The 15,042-nt window shown below is 45.3% G+C and overlaps 1 protein-coding gene across 2 annotated transcripts in view; it reads left to right on the top strand.

The window, feature by feature from the left end:
• Nucleotides 1–14,704, top strand: part of akap12b (A kinase (PRKA) anchor protein 12b) — a 35,993-nt gene extending 21,289 nt beyond the window's left edge. Inside the window, exons 1-3 of one of the 2 annotated variants that reach the window (XM_061753266.1) lie at nucleotides 5,932–6,176; nucleotides 8,670–12,470; nucleotides 13,460–14,704. In XM_061753266.1, coding sequence (XP_061609250.1) covers nucleotides 6,152–6,176; nucleotides 8,670–12,466 — 3,822 coding nt within the window. In that variant the 5' untranslated portion in view covers nucleotides 5,932–6,151 and the 3' untranslated portion in view covers nucleotides 12,467–12,470; nucleotides 13,460–14,704. Of the gene's footprint in view, nucleotides 1–5,931; nucleotides 6,177–8,669; nucleotides 12,471–13,459 lie in introns of those variants that run through there. The other variant, XM_061753265.1, reaches the window with a different exon arrangement.
• Nucleotides 14,705–15,042: the final 338 nt, after the last annotated feature.

The following is a 15,042-nucleotide window of genomic DNA, read 5'->3' as shown; positions in this document are numbered from 1 at the left end:
ACCAAAGTAGAAGACAAAATACAGCCACGGAACAACTGTCCAAATTGCTGTAGCAAAAATGTCTGGAATGCAGCGAAAAAGTTGACGACGGATGGCGAGCTTGACTAAATACAGTACAGTATATAGAGTACTCCTTCAGGGAAATTAACTCTCATTCCTTCAGCGTTCTAGCAGGGTACGCGATTTTTAACATCTTAACTGCGGCAGACTTGCCAATGTGTATAGTATTTTCTCCCCATGTTATGCTTGTACAGCAACAGGTTTTTTTTTTGGGTGTTGCAAGCATGTGGGAGGGACAAAATTATATATATTTTAAAAAAAAAAAACGTCTTTGTACGTTTTCTGTATCGTGGATTTTCACTTATTGCGGCGTGGGTCTGGAACGTAATTCCCTCGTGTTCAAACGTGGACAAAAGGACAAAGTGCGATGTCGCAACGCCAGTAGAGATTGCATCTGACTAAACAACGTCACGTACTGTTGAGGAAACGCGCATGCAGTTGTAAACATTGTGTCCAGAGTAGGACCAAGGAAACGTGCGACAGGAAGAGGAATCGGGGATGTCAAGAAATGATTGTGCTTCCTGCTGGACATTGGCGGACACATACATGCGTGCAGTGACACAGAGAGACCATAAAAAAAATAAATTATATACTGTTTTACCCCCTATTTAAACATGCGTAACCTTATTATTACTTCTAAGATTATTTCTAAGGCTACGTTTACACTACGCTACCGGCGGCCACAGCAGCCCCATGTCAAGCCGGTGATTGCCGTGGATGCCGGGCAGATTTCGAAACTGTAGAATCATTTGCCTGAAGGGGTGTGTGTGAGATAGCAGGCGTGTGAATCATAGTTCTTTTGTATGTAGATGGCTTATTGAATTAGTTAAACATATATTATAAATCATGTCACAATCAATCACTGGGCCAGAGGAGCTTCATTCGACTCTGTGGGGCCCACAAAAATGCTCTAAAGCTGCCCAGCGTCCATGTTTCTTCCGTGGAAATCCTTGACAGAATCTGAGAAATCAGAATGTGTTGGGCCGGGAGGGAATGTACTGTCTTCCGTGGTTAACCGCAGGATGAACAGGAGTGCGCCTTTGAGTCACCAGGACTTAACAACCCCTCCACCAGCACCGCTTGTCCCGATACTTTGATAGACCCTGAGAAATCCGAGCGAGATTTAAATATGAAGACAAATAATGGCCAAAATCCCATTCGGCATTATGTTTCAGGCAAAAGGGGCGGCCATGGTGACATCGTGAAAACGTAGCCTTAGCGCCTGCTCTCAGTCTCACTCACACAGTTCTCCAAATAAAAGGCAACGCGTGCTTGCTTCAAGCTGTGTATTTCTCACAGTCAAGGCTTGACACGAACTTTTTTGATCACCGGCCGTAGCGGTTTCCCAGAGTTACAGGCCACTCAGCATTTTCACTCGCCACAATTTTTCCTGAAAATTTTTCCCGGTCAAAATAGATTTGTCAAAAGGGGCGGGTCTACAAAAGCAACAACAAATATTCTCAATCAATATACAACCTGATAAAGTTGCTAGTTTGTGTGGCAGTGTTACCCACCACAGCTGAAATTCACCAGCATTTGGCGGCTTGGTGGGTGTTAATGTTGAACTTTATTGTAAAATTGGCAAAGAAATAAACATTGTATATTTGCACACTACAAAGTCTGACCAAACCATACAATTTTGGCTAACAACAGTCTGGGATCTTAATGCTAACATATAATGCAAAACGCCTTAGATAGGCTCATGGAAATTAGCATTGATGTTATGAAAATTAAAACCTGGCTGTATAACTGTAAAAACTCATCAAAACTGCGATATTGCTGGGGTGCATGATGTAGTGAGGTTCGCTCTGTAATGGAGTGGCAGAACGGTTCGGAGAAGGCTGGCAAGTGGTTTTAGGAGGGTGTGTGAAAGGAGGAGAAAAGAAAAACTAAATCACTGATCTTGAGCGCTTTCGCACACATCGAATTCATTTCCCTTTTCCGCCATTTATGTCGCTGAGACGCTTCTTGGAAAAGATGGGGAGTGGGCGCCCTTTTTGTGTGCGTGTGTGTGTGTGTGTCCTCTGAGATGATGTCATGGCTCGTCTTTGCAGTCAACAAAAAGCGCCTCCACCCAAACTGCCCCCAATTCCTCCTTGCACCCCCACCCACGCAAACCATTCAAGACCCCTCCTCAAACATTCCTGTGCTCGACCCACAGTATTTTGGTTTAGATTTTAGGTCTTCACTGCGGTTTCAAGACAAAATCTCCTTGTCTGCTTGTTACAAAAATTCACCCCAACAAATTTTGGAATCTCAGGAAGTAATTAATATATGGATTATTTCATCAAATAAAATATCTATTTGGATTAAATTGCCTCGCTGAGATGTAACATCGTCTGGCATTTAATTGTTCTAGCAGACTGTCAGTAGTGTCAAACTAAACATAACACAGAGAATTACACTTTGTGTATTTAAAACTCACAGTCATACATTCTTTATCCTCTGCAATGAATGACTGATATTAGTGCTGCACTGACGAGCTGTGAAGAGTTGTCCTTCTCAATGAACAGCATATCCATTTGTCTGACTTATACTTTTCCCAGGTGGCCATGGCGGGCATGAATGGCATTTCGTTTTATTTCAATGGGGAAAAAATGATTTGAGACATTTGAGTGTTTGGTCACAGAATGAATTAAACTTGTATCTCCAGGCAACATTGCAATTTAGTAGGAAATAATACTGAGAGTTAACCATTGTTGACATTGTTAGAAATTCACTCACTTATATTTAGCCAGAATCCATCATGACATATAACAAAGGAACTTTAAAAAAAAAAAAAAAACAGCCTTGCAACAAATCCTATTCAATTATCGTGTGAACAGGCTAAACTAGAACATGAACACGTTTATTTATTTATTTTGCTTACACAGAAACGTAATATTTTGCCTTAATTTTATTATCCTGTCATTTTTTTTTATTTTTTTTTTTTGTAGTTATTGAAATTTTTTTTTAATCCAAAATCCTACTTCATTCTCATGGCTACAAAATGGACAGAGCATGTACAGCATAGAAGAATAGGCGCACATGAGTCATATGGAGGAAGTTGGGGCATGAAAGGAAGACTGGAGTTGGCGTGGTCAAGGCCTGGACTCCCACCATCAACTATTTGATACATTCCCCGCTGCGTGACTCACTACACTGCACGGTGCTTTTGGAGAGCGACATATTTACTTCATGTGTCACCGCATTGATAGAAAGCTTCAGTGGTGTGTCATGTTGAATGAGTCGCTCCAATGGGATTCGTAACAACTTCAAACATACTGACAAGTCTGTCGCCGTCTTATCGACAGCCCTTCCTTTATATGATAAGCAAAGGTGCGAAGTAAGTCGCGTAATGTGGCAAAAGTCAAGCAACTCAAGTGCAATCCCCGCCGAAGTCTTACTTGGGTCGAGCAAGTACGGAATGTATGTAACCACTGTGTTACCCAATTGTCTAATACTTTTTATTAAATGCATAAGGTTACGTTTACGTTTGATCAGCTATCAGGGATCTCAACTGTGAAGCTAACGTAGTTTACCTGTCTTAGCAGGTTTTAGAGTGACGGCAAACCTTGCGTGTTGCCATTGTCTTTTTCACCATTTTATAAAAAAAATAAAAAACAAAACACAATCCTTGAATCATCATTTCATAATCCTCGGCGCTTCATCCTTGATACTTGCTTAATGAGATGACCTCTGCACTCCGCATCATAGGTACAAGGTTTGCGCAAACCCCACAAGGTATAACGTTTCTTTTCAAAAGCAAAACAAACGCCACCAGGCGCACAATCTTGAAAATGCGAGACTTGTCATGTGGTTCACTAGCCATCAAGTTTTAGCCAAGCAAGTCCCGATTTCTAAAATTGGCAAAGTCAAGTCACTTGACTTGAGTCCCCCTCCTCTGTTGATAACAAGCCTTGCATGAATATAGTTTTAATAGTGCACTCTACAGCAGTCAGCCCAATTGCACCAGTGAAACCGAAACCAAGTCGATATTCGAAAGGTGTTGAAAAACGAGAGATAAGGTCGATGCGTATCCGGACGACTTTTCGGCTCGCAGACGGCACTTGATTACAATTACTGTTATCACCCGTTTGGGCAGCGGAGCACTCGTGAATTCACACATTCCTCGTGGGGACAATGCGGAAGATTACAGATCACGACTGCGGCGCTGTTTACCTGAGCTTTTATCTGCATTCCTGCTCGTCTGTCTCCACCTCACCTTCGCCGCCACCTCCACCTCACACAAAGGCGGAATTAAATGCGTCTGTACTGATGTCGTTGAGAAGGGCTCCTTAGCATTTGCATGGGGCGTTCGCCACCTTGAAACCCCCCACCCGACAGCACCATTCTCAGCTTGGCTTTTGGCCACTTGGTTGAAACGTTGTCATTTCCTTCTGAAGACGAGTCGGCCAACTCAGTTTTGAATCGCAAAGTTCAAGCGGGCTCGTCTTTTTGGCCTGCGTTATACAGTAGAAGTATGAAGAGCGAATGGCAGCTTCCAACCATCATAGGTGGGGGACTTCAGTCACGTGACTCGAATCAGTCAGACTTAAGTCGCCGATTTTAGAACTTGGGACTCGCTATGCTAAAACTTGGCTATAATTTGGTATTCATGACACCCAACTGGACTAAAGTCTGGTACGCACATAAAGATAATCGGGCTATTTAAACGCCAGATCATCTCATGTTTTATAAGATTATCATGTGATCTGAGGTGTGTTAAGAGTGAATTTGTCTCCATAATAGTGTCTGAAACGGTGCGCGGCTAGTGATGTTAAATAACAAACGTGTTCAATATTTATAAGCAAAAATGTTCACGTGTGCGAGGAAAGCTTTACGTTTCCCGTGTCATGACTTTGTGAATTGCGACGTGAAACGGAACGTAGCCGATCCAGAAGCGACCTGACAAAGGAACAAGGAGGTGGGCGTACATAAAAGCAAACATGTCCGACCCGTGTTACGAGCAAAATAACGCCATCGATTTGCTTAATTTGTGAACTCACCTCTAGCTCACTCGGTAGACTATAAGGTCCGCTTTCACGCTGTCTCCAATTTCTTTTGATTTGTTTGAGATGTTTCCATTAAAAAAAATAAATAAATAAATACCCCCAAGACCACCATCTAGTACGTTCTTCATTTTTGTTTCATCGTGTTTGATCACGTAAAATTTCTGTCTTGGATGACGAGATTCTAGATCGGTGGTGGAGCAGAATCTTTGTGTGTGTGTGTGTGTGTGTGTGTGTGTGCGCGTGTGGTAAACTGTGTTGAGAATATCAGAACACACCACACACGGTACGATCAAAACTCTTAAATGTACACTGTATATTGCATATATACGGCCTTTATTGTTGTTTTTTTTTTTGTTTAGATCCATATGAAACACTTCAAGTGAAAACTTTGTTTTTGTCTTTATTCAATAGAAGCATTCAAAACATCACCACGCAGACAAGAGTGGCTTCACAAACGCAGGGAGAAAGAGAAATGTTACGGTCCGTCACTTTTTCAGCCCATCTGTGCCAGTTTGTCTTTTGGGGAGACAGCACGGGTATTAAGGTCAGAAAAGGAGACGTTGCGTGTCAGAGGGATTTGGGTGGGGGGGGGGGGGGGGACTTTTCCATGCAGTTTGATCACACACAATAGTTTGATTCTTACTTATAAAAAGGGGTCATTTCCTTGAAAGAGTGCACGATGATGAGCTGCAGTCAGGCCGGGGCGGAAGTGCAGTAGAGGGTGGGTGGATGTGCTCGCAAAGGTGGAAGGGAGGATGAGGAGGGGGGGGGGGGGGCGGGGCTCATTGAGAACAGCTGAAGAAAGGAGGGGAGGGGGTGTAAGAGGGATGCAGGGGTGGTCCCAACGTGACATGTGTGTCTGCCTGTTGAAATGTGTGTGAGGCGACCCGCTTGGCACACACAGGCTACGGAGCAGCGGCGCAGCAACTCTGACCACAGAGTGTGGGACAAGTGAAGGGACACTGACAATTATTCATTCATTTTTTGAAAGACTTTATTGTGACTTTGTTTCTATTTTTGTTTGATTTTCGGGGGTGTCTTTTTTTTCCCCATTAAAAAAAACCCAACAACAACAGGATTTTTGGGGACTTTCACAAATGCTTGGAACAATTACTTTAACAGGTAAGCTCAAATGATTTTATACGTATGTAACATGTTTATTTAATGATGTTATTTTGTTTTACGTAAACGCTATTGTTACATTTGTCCCAAATTGTGCTGCCGTCTCCTTACATGAATGAGTATCGCTGAGGGCATCGTCGTCCTGAGGGTGTGGTTGGATAGTAGTGTGTGTTTTTGGGTCTTTTTACTACTGCGGTGTAGTTCCATTTCACATTTTAACACGAAAACTCAAATAACATTGCTTTCATTTTTGTTCATTTCCTGTGCATCGGTGGTTCTCCTTATACAGCATCCATCCCAGCGTGCACATCCTCCTAGTGACCCAGTGGGCTGCGCTCCCAAGTTTTTTCTTGGGGCGGAACTTGGGAAAAGATTCTCCACATAAGTAACGGCTGCCTGGATGATCTCAATAAAGAGCAACATTTGCTTTATATCAAATAGTGATGCGCAGAGGTTTTCTTTCCCAAGCTTTTTTAGCTCAAGTCACAGCCCGGGTCAACTTCCGTCTTCTTGTCCTGTGAAGCATTTCATTAGATTAGAGTGGGATCATAATTCCCAGTGGGGTTGTCTTGCTTAAGCCACAAAGAGCAGAGGGTCGCGGGGGGTCTGGTGTAAGAGAGGGTCGCGTGAAATTCATCCCAGTGCTGATTCTTGCAGAGGTCTGTCTCAGCTGTGAGTGATATATGCTCTACTTGGGTGGCACAAATGCAGTTTCTGATTTATTATAGTGGATGAGATGAGGACCCCCACCCACCTCCTCCCAAAGTGGCGCCTCGAAGACACTCCGACCACACCTTAGATAAAGAGTGTGTGAGGGGGGAGAGGAGGTGGGGGTGGGGGGGGGGGGGGGTTTGTCAGTTTTTGGGGGGGGATGTGAGAGCTGAGTTGGCCTCTTTTTTTTTTTCTACTTAACTGACTTCTTTTGTTTGCATAGCTGCTGCTGCTCCAGACGAGTCATCCCAATAGGGATTTGCATACATTTGGGAGAAGTTGGTAAACAAGTGGCAGCTTCCCTCTGATAGCTCATCAGAAGTGGGCCAGAGTTACGACCGCTTTATTTGCGACGTGTGCGCCACTATGACTATTTTCCCCGTTCGTACATCTCAATATTCGAATCTGACCCCAAAATGTGCTAATGCTTTTCATTGGATGCCAACCCTGCTGAAATAAGTTGGAAGTTGTTGTTGTTTTTTTACCTCCAGGCTAGCCCAACCACACCCCACTCCACCCCCACCTGCCTCCTCCGAAAGAAAAAGAACCCGTCCATCCACCTCCCCGACCCCCTGCAGCCTCACCCCAGAAACATTCTTTGTGGTACAGTCGTTATTTAAAGCACACACTGACACCCCCGCCCTCAGCCCAAATCAAATCAGTCCAGTGGTGTTGTGTGTGCCTGTAAAACAAAAACCCAAAAAAACTGAGATCAAAAAGCCAGCAGAGATGCCAGCAGTGTGTTAAATCCACATGGTTGCTGTTTTTATGATCTGTGTAGATACACATGGCTTCATCTGGCAAGTCTGACCCAGACTTTTACAACTTCACTTAAAGGGAGCCGGCGGTTGAATTTGTGTGTTTGCTGATGAACACGATTCGAAGCGACGGCCACCCGCGAGGGACCCCGTGTCCCTGTCAATGGCACAACGCCGCCCGGGCGCGACTTTATTCTGTCAATATGCTGGCTCTTGATTGATTTCCTCAGTAAAGTTTGTGACCACAGCCCCCCCACTCCCCCCACCCCCCTCCTTCTCCTCGTTTTCAGAGGCCACAGCAAGGGTTCGAGGGCTATTGTATTGTGCCTTGAAGGAGGCAGGTCCCCATCTATTCCGCTGTGTTGGAATGTGGGTCAAGGGGACTTAAAGAGGGTGGGTGTAAGCCTCACATTGTTTGCTGTTAGAAATGTAAAATGCAGTTTAGCTGCGCTAAATGAGAAACTGTTTAGAACAACCTGGAATAACATATCACGCATTCCTTGTTGGGACAAATGCATACATGGTATTTAGGCGTGTCCTCGCTAAAAATATCAAATTATTATTTCCTCGAAACATCGAAATGTATTGTTTCACATCAAAACTAAAATATCCAAAGAATGCACAGAGGCTATAATTTGGATTGTGGCCATGCTTCTAAATTTTGTTTGTGTGGAACAAGCCAGTAGGTTGGAACTACCTTGCTTTCCCACGTTTGGTTTCTTTAGAATCGCAATTTCAGTTGAAATACAGTAATGGCTGCTTTGCTTGTTAAAGATAGAATAAGAAAAAGAATATCGTAGTTCCCACAGTGTTTCTTGCGAATGTGTGTAATCGGGAAATGTGATATCTACAAATTAGACATTTGTGAGTCCCAGCGTATCGGGTGACTGTTGTGAGGACTGGGAGTGGTAAAGCAAAAACAGTAGAAAATGGACGCCACATTTTACTATATAAATGAATAGTTTGTCTGAAACCTGATGTTGATTTTGTGTCCTGTTTTTTTGTCATTTCCTCATCCTTTCAGTTGGCCAGCCAGATGGTGTGTCCGTGGCTCAGAAGGAGGACACCTCAGAGACCATGGACACCATCGCGGACGAGCAGGCTCCTCAGGTGAATGGTGAGAAAGTGGAGAAGGAGTCTCCCGACGGCAGTGAAATCACTCCCGCTGAGGAGAAGGCAGCGGAGGAGAAGCCCAACGAGACAGGGGAAGTGGGCTTCAAGAAGATCTTCCGCTTTGTGGGCTTTAAGTTCACCCTGAAGAAGGACAAGAGTGAGGAGAAAGAACCTGTGAAGCTGCTGACGGTGAGAGATAAGGATGGAGAGGTGGTCAACGGAATCGATGAACCTGTAAAGGACGAGGCCGCAACTGCGGAAGAGAACAGCACCACTGAAGAGAAAGAGGGCCAAACAGAGGCACCCAACACTGAGGCTGAAGTCACTAAAGATGCCAACAATGCTGAAACCCCTGATGGTTCTGTTGATGCTGCCGAAACCTCCGATGAAGCAGTCAAAGAGGAAGGAGCTCAGAAAGAGGGCGAGGCCAGTTCACCACCTCAGGAGGCTGCGTTGTCCCCCTTCAGGAAGCTATTTAGTACAGGCCTCTTCTCTAATCTGCGAAAGAAATCCAGCATTAAGAGGACAAAAGAGGAGGACGACAAGGAGGTAGCCGGTGAGGACGAAGCTGCTAAAACGGAGGAGGGGGAAGATAAGCCAGAGGCAGAGCAAGAAACCAAGGAGGAAGCACCGACAACTCAAGAGAAAGAAAAAGCCGAAGAGGAGGCCCCAGCATCACCTGAAGAGGCTAAACCTGAGCCAAGCTTGGAGTCTGAGGTCACCACTGGTAGCCCTACTGCCACTTCTGATGAGACAAAGCCAGAAGAGGAAAAAGCAGAAGAAGAGAAGGCTCCAGCAGAGGTAACCTCGGATTCTGAACTTGTGTGTTCACAAGAGAAGGTGAAGCCCCAAGGAAGCCCCCTGAAAAAGCTTTTCACTGGTGCTGGCTTGAAGAAACGCTCTACTAAGAACAAGAAGAGCAAGAAAGATACTGAGGCCAAACTGACAGAGTCTGGGGAACAAGCAGCAGAACTTCAGTCCTCCACTGAGTCCACGGAAGCGGCAAAATCAGACAGTGGACCTTCATCCCCAGAAAAATCTGGAGAACATGCTGTTGAAGCAGAGGTGCTCCAGGCTGACTCCACACAAGAAGCCGAAGGTGAAGCTGTCTCCGATGGAGAGAAGAAAAAAGAAGGAATCGTCACCTGGTCTTCCTTCAAGAAACTAGTGACGCCCAAGAAGCGTGTGAAAAGATCTTCTGAGAGCGATGATGAGGTCACAAGTGAGAAAGCAGCAAAGTCAGCAACCTTGTCATCTTCTGAGAGTGCTCCATTAGCGGATAGGGGTGTAGAGGGGGAAACTAAAGAGGACAAACCCTCTGAGGACGAAAGCAAGACTGATAACGCTGAAGAGAAGCTGGTCAGCAGCACAGAGGAGCCCAAAAAGAAAATGGACACTTCTGTCTCCTGGGAAGCTCTGATGTGTATGGGAGGACCCAAAAAGAGGACTCGGAAGACTTCTGATTCTGATGACGAGGAAACCAAGATTGACGAGGAAAGTCGTGCACCAGCTGCAGAAGAGGAGGAGAAAACTGAAGCATCTGCGGTGAACACTCAAAGTGGCGAAGGTGAAGGAGAAGGTGCTTCCTCCCCAGAACCTCTGAGCAGCTCATCTGAGAGGGAGTCTGCCTGGGACACTCTGAAACGCATGGTTATGCCAAAGAGTAAGGCCAAAGATGAGGAGAAGGCAGAGGAAATCGCAGAACAGGTCCAGCCAGAAAGCGAAGCACCAAAGGATGAGTCGTCATTCTCTTTGAGAAAGTTCTTCCCTGGTCTCAGAAAGAAAAAGCCTGAAAAACAATCCCCCAATGAAAGCGAGGAGGACTCTGACACCCCAGCTGTGGTTCCTCTCTCGGAGTATGACGCACAACACGAGGTTGTCCAGGAGGAACCGGCAGAGGCACCTGCGACCACAGCTCAAGTGTCCTCTGACGAGAGAGCCCCTTCGTGGATTGCAGCCATGGTGGAGCAAGGCGATGACCAGCATGATCAGCTGAGCGACATCACTGAAGAAGCAGAGAATGTCGCTACGCCCAAGTCTGTTGACACTGACAATGCGGAGGATGACACTGAGGAGCACGTTGGTCTGCCCCCAAAATCTGCAGAACGGAGGTTATCCATGGCTGAAATTGCTCAAACTCCTCCCTCAGAAACCACCACCAGTGATCCCAAGGAACCCAAGTGTGAAAATGCACAAGTGGTCATGGCAGCAATTAAGGCTGAACTCAGTGAAGTTCCACCAATGACAACTGTGATCTGTGAAGATGCACCAGTTTTTGCAGCAATCGTTTCTGAAGAATCTGAACCACCTTTGGAGCATGCTGATTCTAAGACTAACCGCTTCCTGCAGCCACACGCCCATGATGAGGCAAGGGCCACCTGCACCGGCCTGGCAAGTGAGGAGATTGCTAAAATCGTTTTGGAGAAACCTGCAACGAAGATCACAGAGTTTGTTTCTGTGGTCACTGATGCCCTCAGCACAGAGGTCTTGGTAAAAGAGGATTCCATGAAACTGGAGGAGGCCACTGTTACAGAAGATGCATTGTTGAGCGTCCAAGTCCAACAAGAGCGAAACACTGAGATAGATTGTGCCGAAAGCTCACAGAGTGAAGTGCTCGAAGTTCAAACCGCTGCGGCGAGCTGTGAACCCGACCTCCTGTGCGTTGGGATCGTCAACACTTTCCTGGAGCCACAACTTGTCGAGACCACCACCGGTTTGATCAACGACGCTACGATCGATCCCATTACACCAACGGTTGAAACCCCCCTGTTTTTACAGAACAGCGAAGTCAATGAGCCAAGTGTGAAAACAAACAAGGAACAAGACCTTGTCTGTAAAGTTGTGAAACCAAGTGAGGAGGTTTGCGTCATCGCAGAATCCGTTGTCCTCGTCAGCCCGCCTTGTGTGGACCAAGTGGCAACCTCCAACATGTCTGAGCCAGAGGACACCGCAGAGACCAGTGCTGATAATGAGGAATCCGGTCAAATTGAGGCCCAGAGCGTGGTCATCACCCAGTCTGTCATTCAGGACGCTATGGATAAAGTTTCAGAAGAGCCAAAAAAAAACGAAACCTCCGCTCCAATAACAGCGGTCCAGGCAGTGATGACCATTGAAAATGAAATGGAGATCCCGTTGGAGAGCCCTGTCATCACTGACACCCCTATCCCTATCACCAGTGAAAAACCAGCAGAGAAGCCACTTTTTGTCACCATGGAATGCGGAACAGTGCCGATCGAGGTGGCAGAGAGCCTCGATGCGTCTGTGGCGGAAGACGAGAAATCCGAGGAAGGCTTGAAGAAAGCCGTGGAGGTAAACGCAAGTGAAGAATTTGTCATAGAGGAAGAAGTTGTTGAAATCCTTGGTGAGAGTCAGATGAACAACAAACTGGAGGCGGTGAAGGCGGAGCTGGACGAAGAGGAGCCGCGAACTGAGGCGAAGGAGACCCACGTGGCCGCCCAGGTGGTTCTGAACACCGCGCAGGAGGTCGAGGAGGAGTTGGTCCAAGAGGAGACGATTGAAGAGTTCACCAGCAACAGCCCCGCAGACGGCAAAGGAGACCGCCCCGCGAGCGATCGGTCAGAAAGTCTCCCGGCAGGGGATGGGACGCCTTCAAAGTGCGCCGAGGTGATGGCGCAGGTGATGGAGGTGATCGAGGAAGCGGTGAAGGAAATTCAGCCCGCGTCCACAGAAATCACACCGGCATCGTGAGCAGGTGAGATGAACTAAAAAAGTCCTTTATTAACTGATCAAACGAGTTTCTCATGTGTGTTTTTTTTTATAAACATCAATGGGTTCTACTTTTATTAGATGAGTTTGGGGGCGGGGGGGGCGCTCCTGCCAGATGAAGCAGCTTTTGTTCAGGCACCGAGTTACCAGGGAACCTTTGATGTCAAAGTAGGAATGCTGTTGTTGACCCCTTTTTGTCGGCCGGGGTCTTAAAGGGAAGTGGTGTGTGAGGGGGGGAGATGAACTTGTGCTGAAAGACTGATTATGACCCCTCCCTTTCTTTTCCATCAACCTTCCTCCCTCTATCTCAGTCTCTTGGAGTCTGCATTTTCTCCCATTAAAGTGCTCATCCTTTCTGGTTTGGAGAATTATTGCTTTGATATGCTGAACACTGGGCGCATGTTGTTGTTGTTGTTTTATAGTCTTCAATGTCTCGTGTTATTAAATGCACTGTAGTTTATTTAAGGAGAGGTGCAGTAGTGAATGTAGCTGCATAAAGACCGTAAGTGGAAATCAGGGACGGGGCGAGGCAAATCTGTTTTTTTTATTTGCTGAAAAACTCACCGATTTGCTGTTTTGTTTTGTTTTCTTGCTAAGGTCAAAGCAACAAAAACATTTTTTGGGCTCCATCTTGTGGCATGTGAAATGAATTGAGAAGTTTCATTTAAGCAAAAGTAATGTTTTGCTGACATCCTGTGACATCACAGGCAATTACAGTGCAGCGTTCATCTTTTGGGGGTATCAATTAGTCACTGGTTTTCACTGCGACAATCGCTTTCAACACAAAGGGCTTTGGGCGGAAGTTGTTTGATGTTGTTTATCGGATATAACTTCATGAAGGTATGAGGTGGAAATGGGAAAATTTGTCTTTGTTAAAATAACCTAACAACAACTCTAATTCGGTCTTGCCTTTATACTGTGAATATCATTTGTTTTTTTGCACGTCACTAACATCACTGCTCGCTCCCCCACTAGATGAGGATGCAGAAGCGTTGCCTGGGAGACCAGGACGAGAGTGACGACAAGGAAGAAACAGAGGACGCTCGGTTACGACTTCCCACTGACACGCCCGGGACTGGGCTCCGCCCCTTCCTGCCCTGACAGAGACTAAGTCACCGAGCTTCCTGTCCACCACCCATACACCCCCCACCTGCCACCTCCCTGCATCCAGCAGTGCGCCCCCCTACTCTGTCTCCACGACGATGCAAGCAAGTCGATGAGTGTTTACCCGTGTGTGTGTATCTGTGTGTGTGTGTGTGTGTGTGTGTGCGTGTGTGTGTTTGTGTGTGTGTGTGCGTGTGTCTCATGGTGTATAGGTGTGAGAGAATATCAGAAGGTAAACAGATTGTATATTGTATTTATATTGCGAGTATTCCGCCAATCACCTTTTATTTTTTTTCATGTTGAGCCCTATTTTTTATTTGGTTTAAAGATTATTTTTTAAAAATGCAAGAAGCAACAATACCTTCCCAAAGCTATTTGTTGCATACGGCAGGCTGGGGTGGGTGGGTGGTTGGATATTGTTGTCATTGAAATATTTACAGCCATGGTACAAACTGTGATTCCTACTGTCAGTAAGACAAAAATTGGAGTATATCCCCTCACGTTTCATGTATATGTATATTTAAAAAAAAAAAAAAATAAGATGCCTAATTTACTGTGAAAAAATCTTGTCGCTCATTATCTCGTCATAACACAATCAAATACTATTATAGCAGCCTCACTTCATCATGTGGTAGATAATAACAATTTTAAAAAGTTGAAGGTTACAGGTAGTGCATTAATTAATGAATTCAAACTACTTTTGAACACCAATCCTAGAGTCTGAAAGTTGATTAATACATTTTGTTCCTCTTCAATAAATTTGCTTAAGATGAATCAATGGCTGACACCAGCAAGCTTTGTGACCAAATGAGACAAACATTAATCAATACTTGCTTTTTGTGTACATAAATATCCCAGCCCACACTTGTTTTAGCCCTCTCGCTCAGCTTTGACTTCACTGTGAGCCTGCTAACATTTGTACAGATTATGTGTATACGCTTGTATGTACTGACAAAGCTTCTTCTGATAACAACTAATATACTTCATTCTCCGTAATATTCACATAAGCATGATTTTAAGCTGTCTTTTGTATTTTCCAGGCTGTTAATAGTACGGATACGCAAACGTGTCTATATTTCATTCAATAAAGTTTCGAGGGTTAGGGGAGAAAAAAAAGTGTGCTTTTTTTTGTGTTTTCATTCATGGACGCGACACAATATTTCCAGTGCCACCTAACAGGAGTTTTTTGGAGATATGAGCCATCGTTCAGCCAATTTTTGCTTTGACTTGCGAGCGCAAAAGAGATGCGAGTGCTGTCTCCATTCCCAATTGAAATTTACTCTCAGACTAATCATAAAACAAAGAGAATTACGCTTTGTGTATTTAAAACACATCTCCTCTGCTATTGTAACGCTAACAGATGTGAAACGCCATAGCACGGGCCCAACTATTAGCATCTCCGTGGCGGTGTAATAACCCTTGAAGCAGTGGATATTGCAGCAACACATTCAGGA

This window comes from Phyllopteryx taeniolatus, chromosome 18 (genome assembly GCF_024500385.1).
Source record: "Phyllopteryx taeniolatus isolate TA_2022b chromosome 18, UOR_Ptae_1.2, whole genome shotgun sequence".
Taxonomy (NCBI): domain Eukaryota; kingdom Metazoa; phylum Chordata; class Actinopteri; order Syngnathiformes; family Syngnathidae; genus Phyllopteryx; species Phyllopteryx taeniolatus.
Note: the sequence above shows the minus strand (reverse complement) of the source record. Positions and strands in the feature narration are given on the sequence as shown.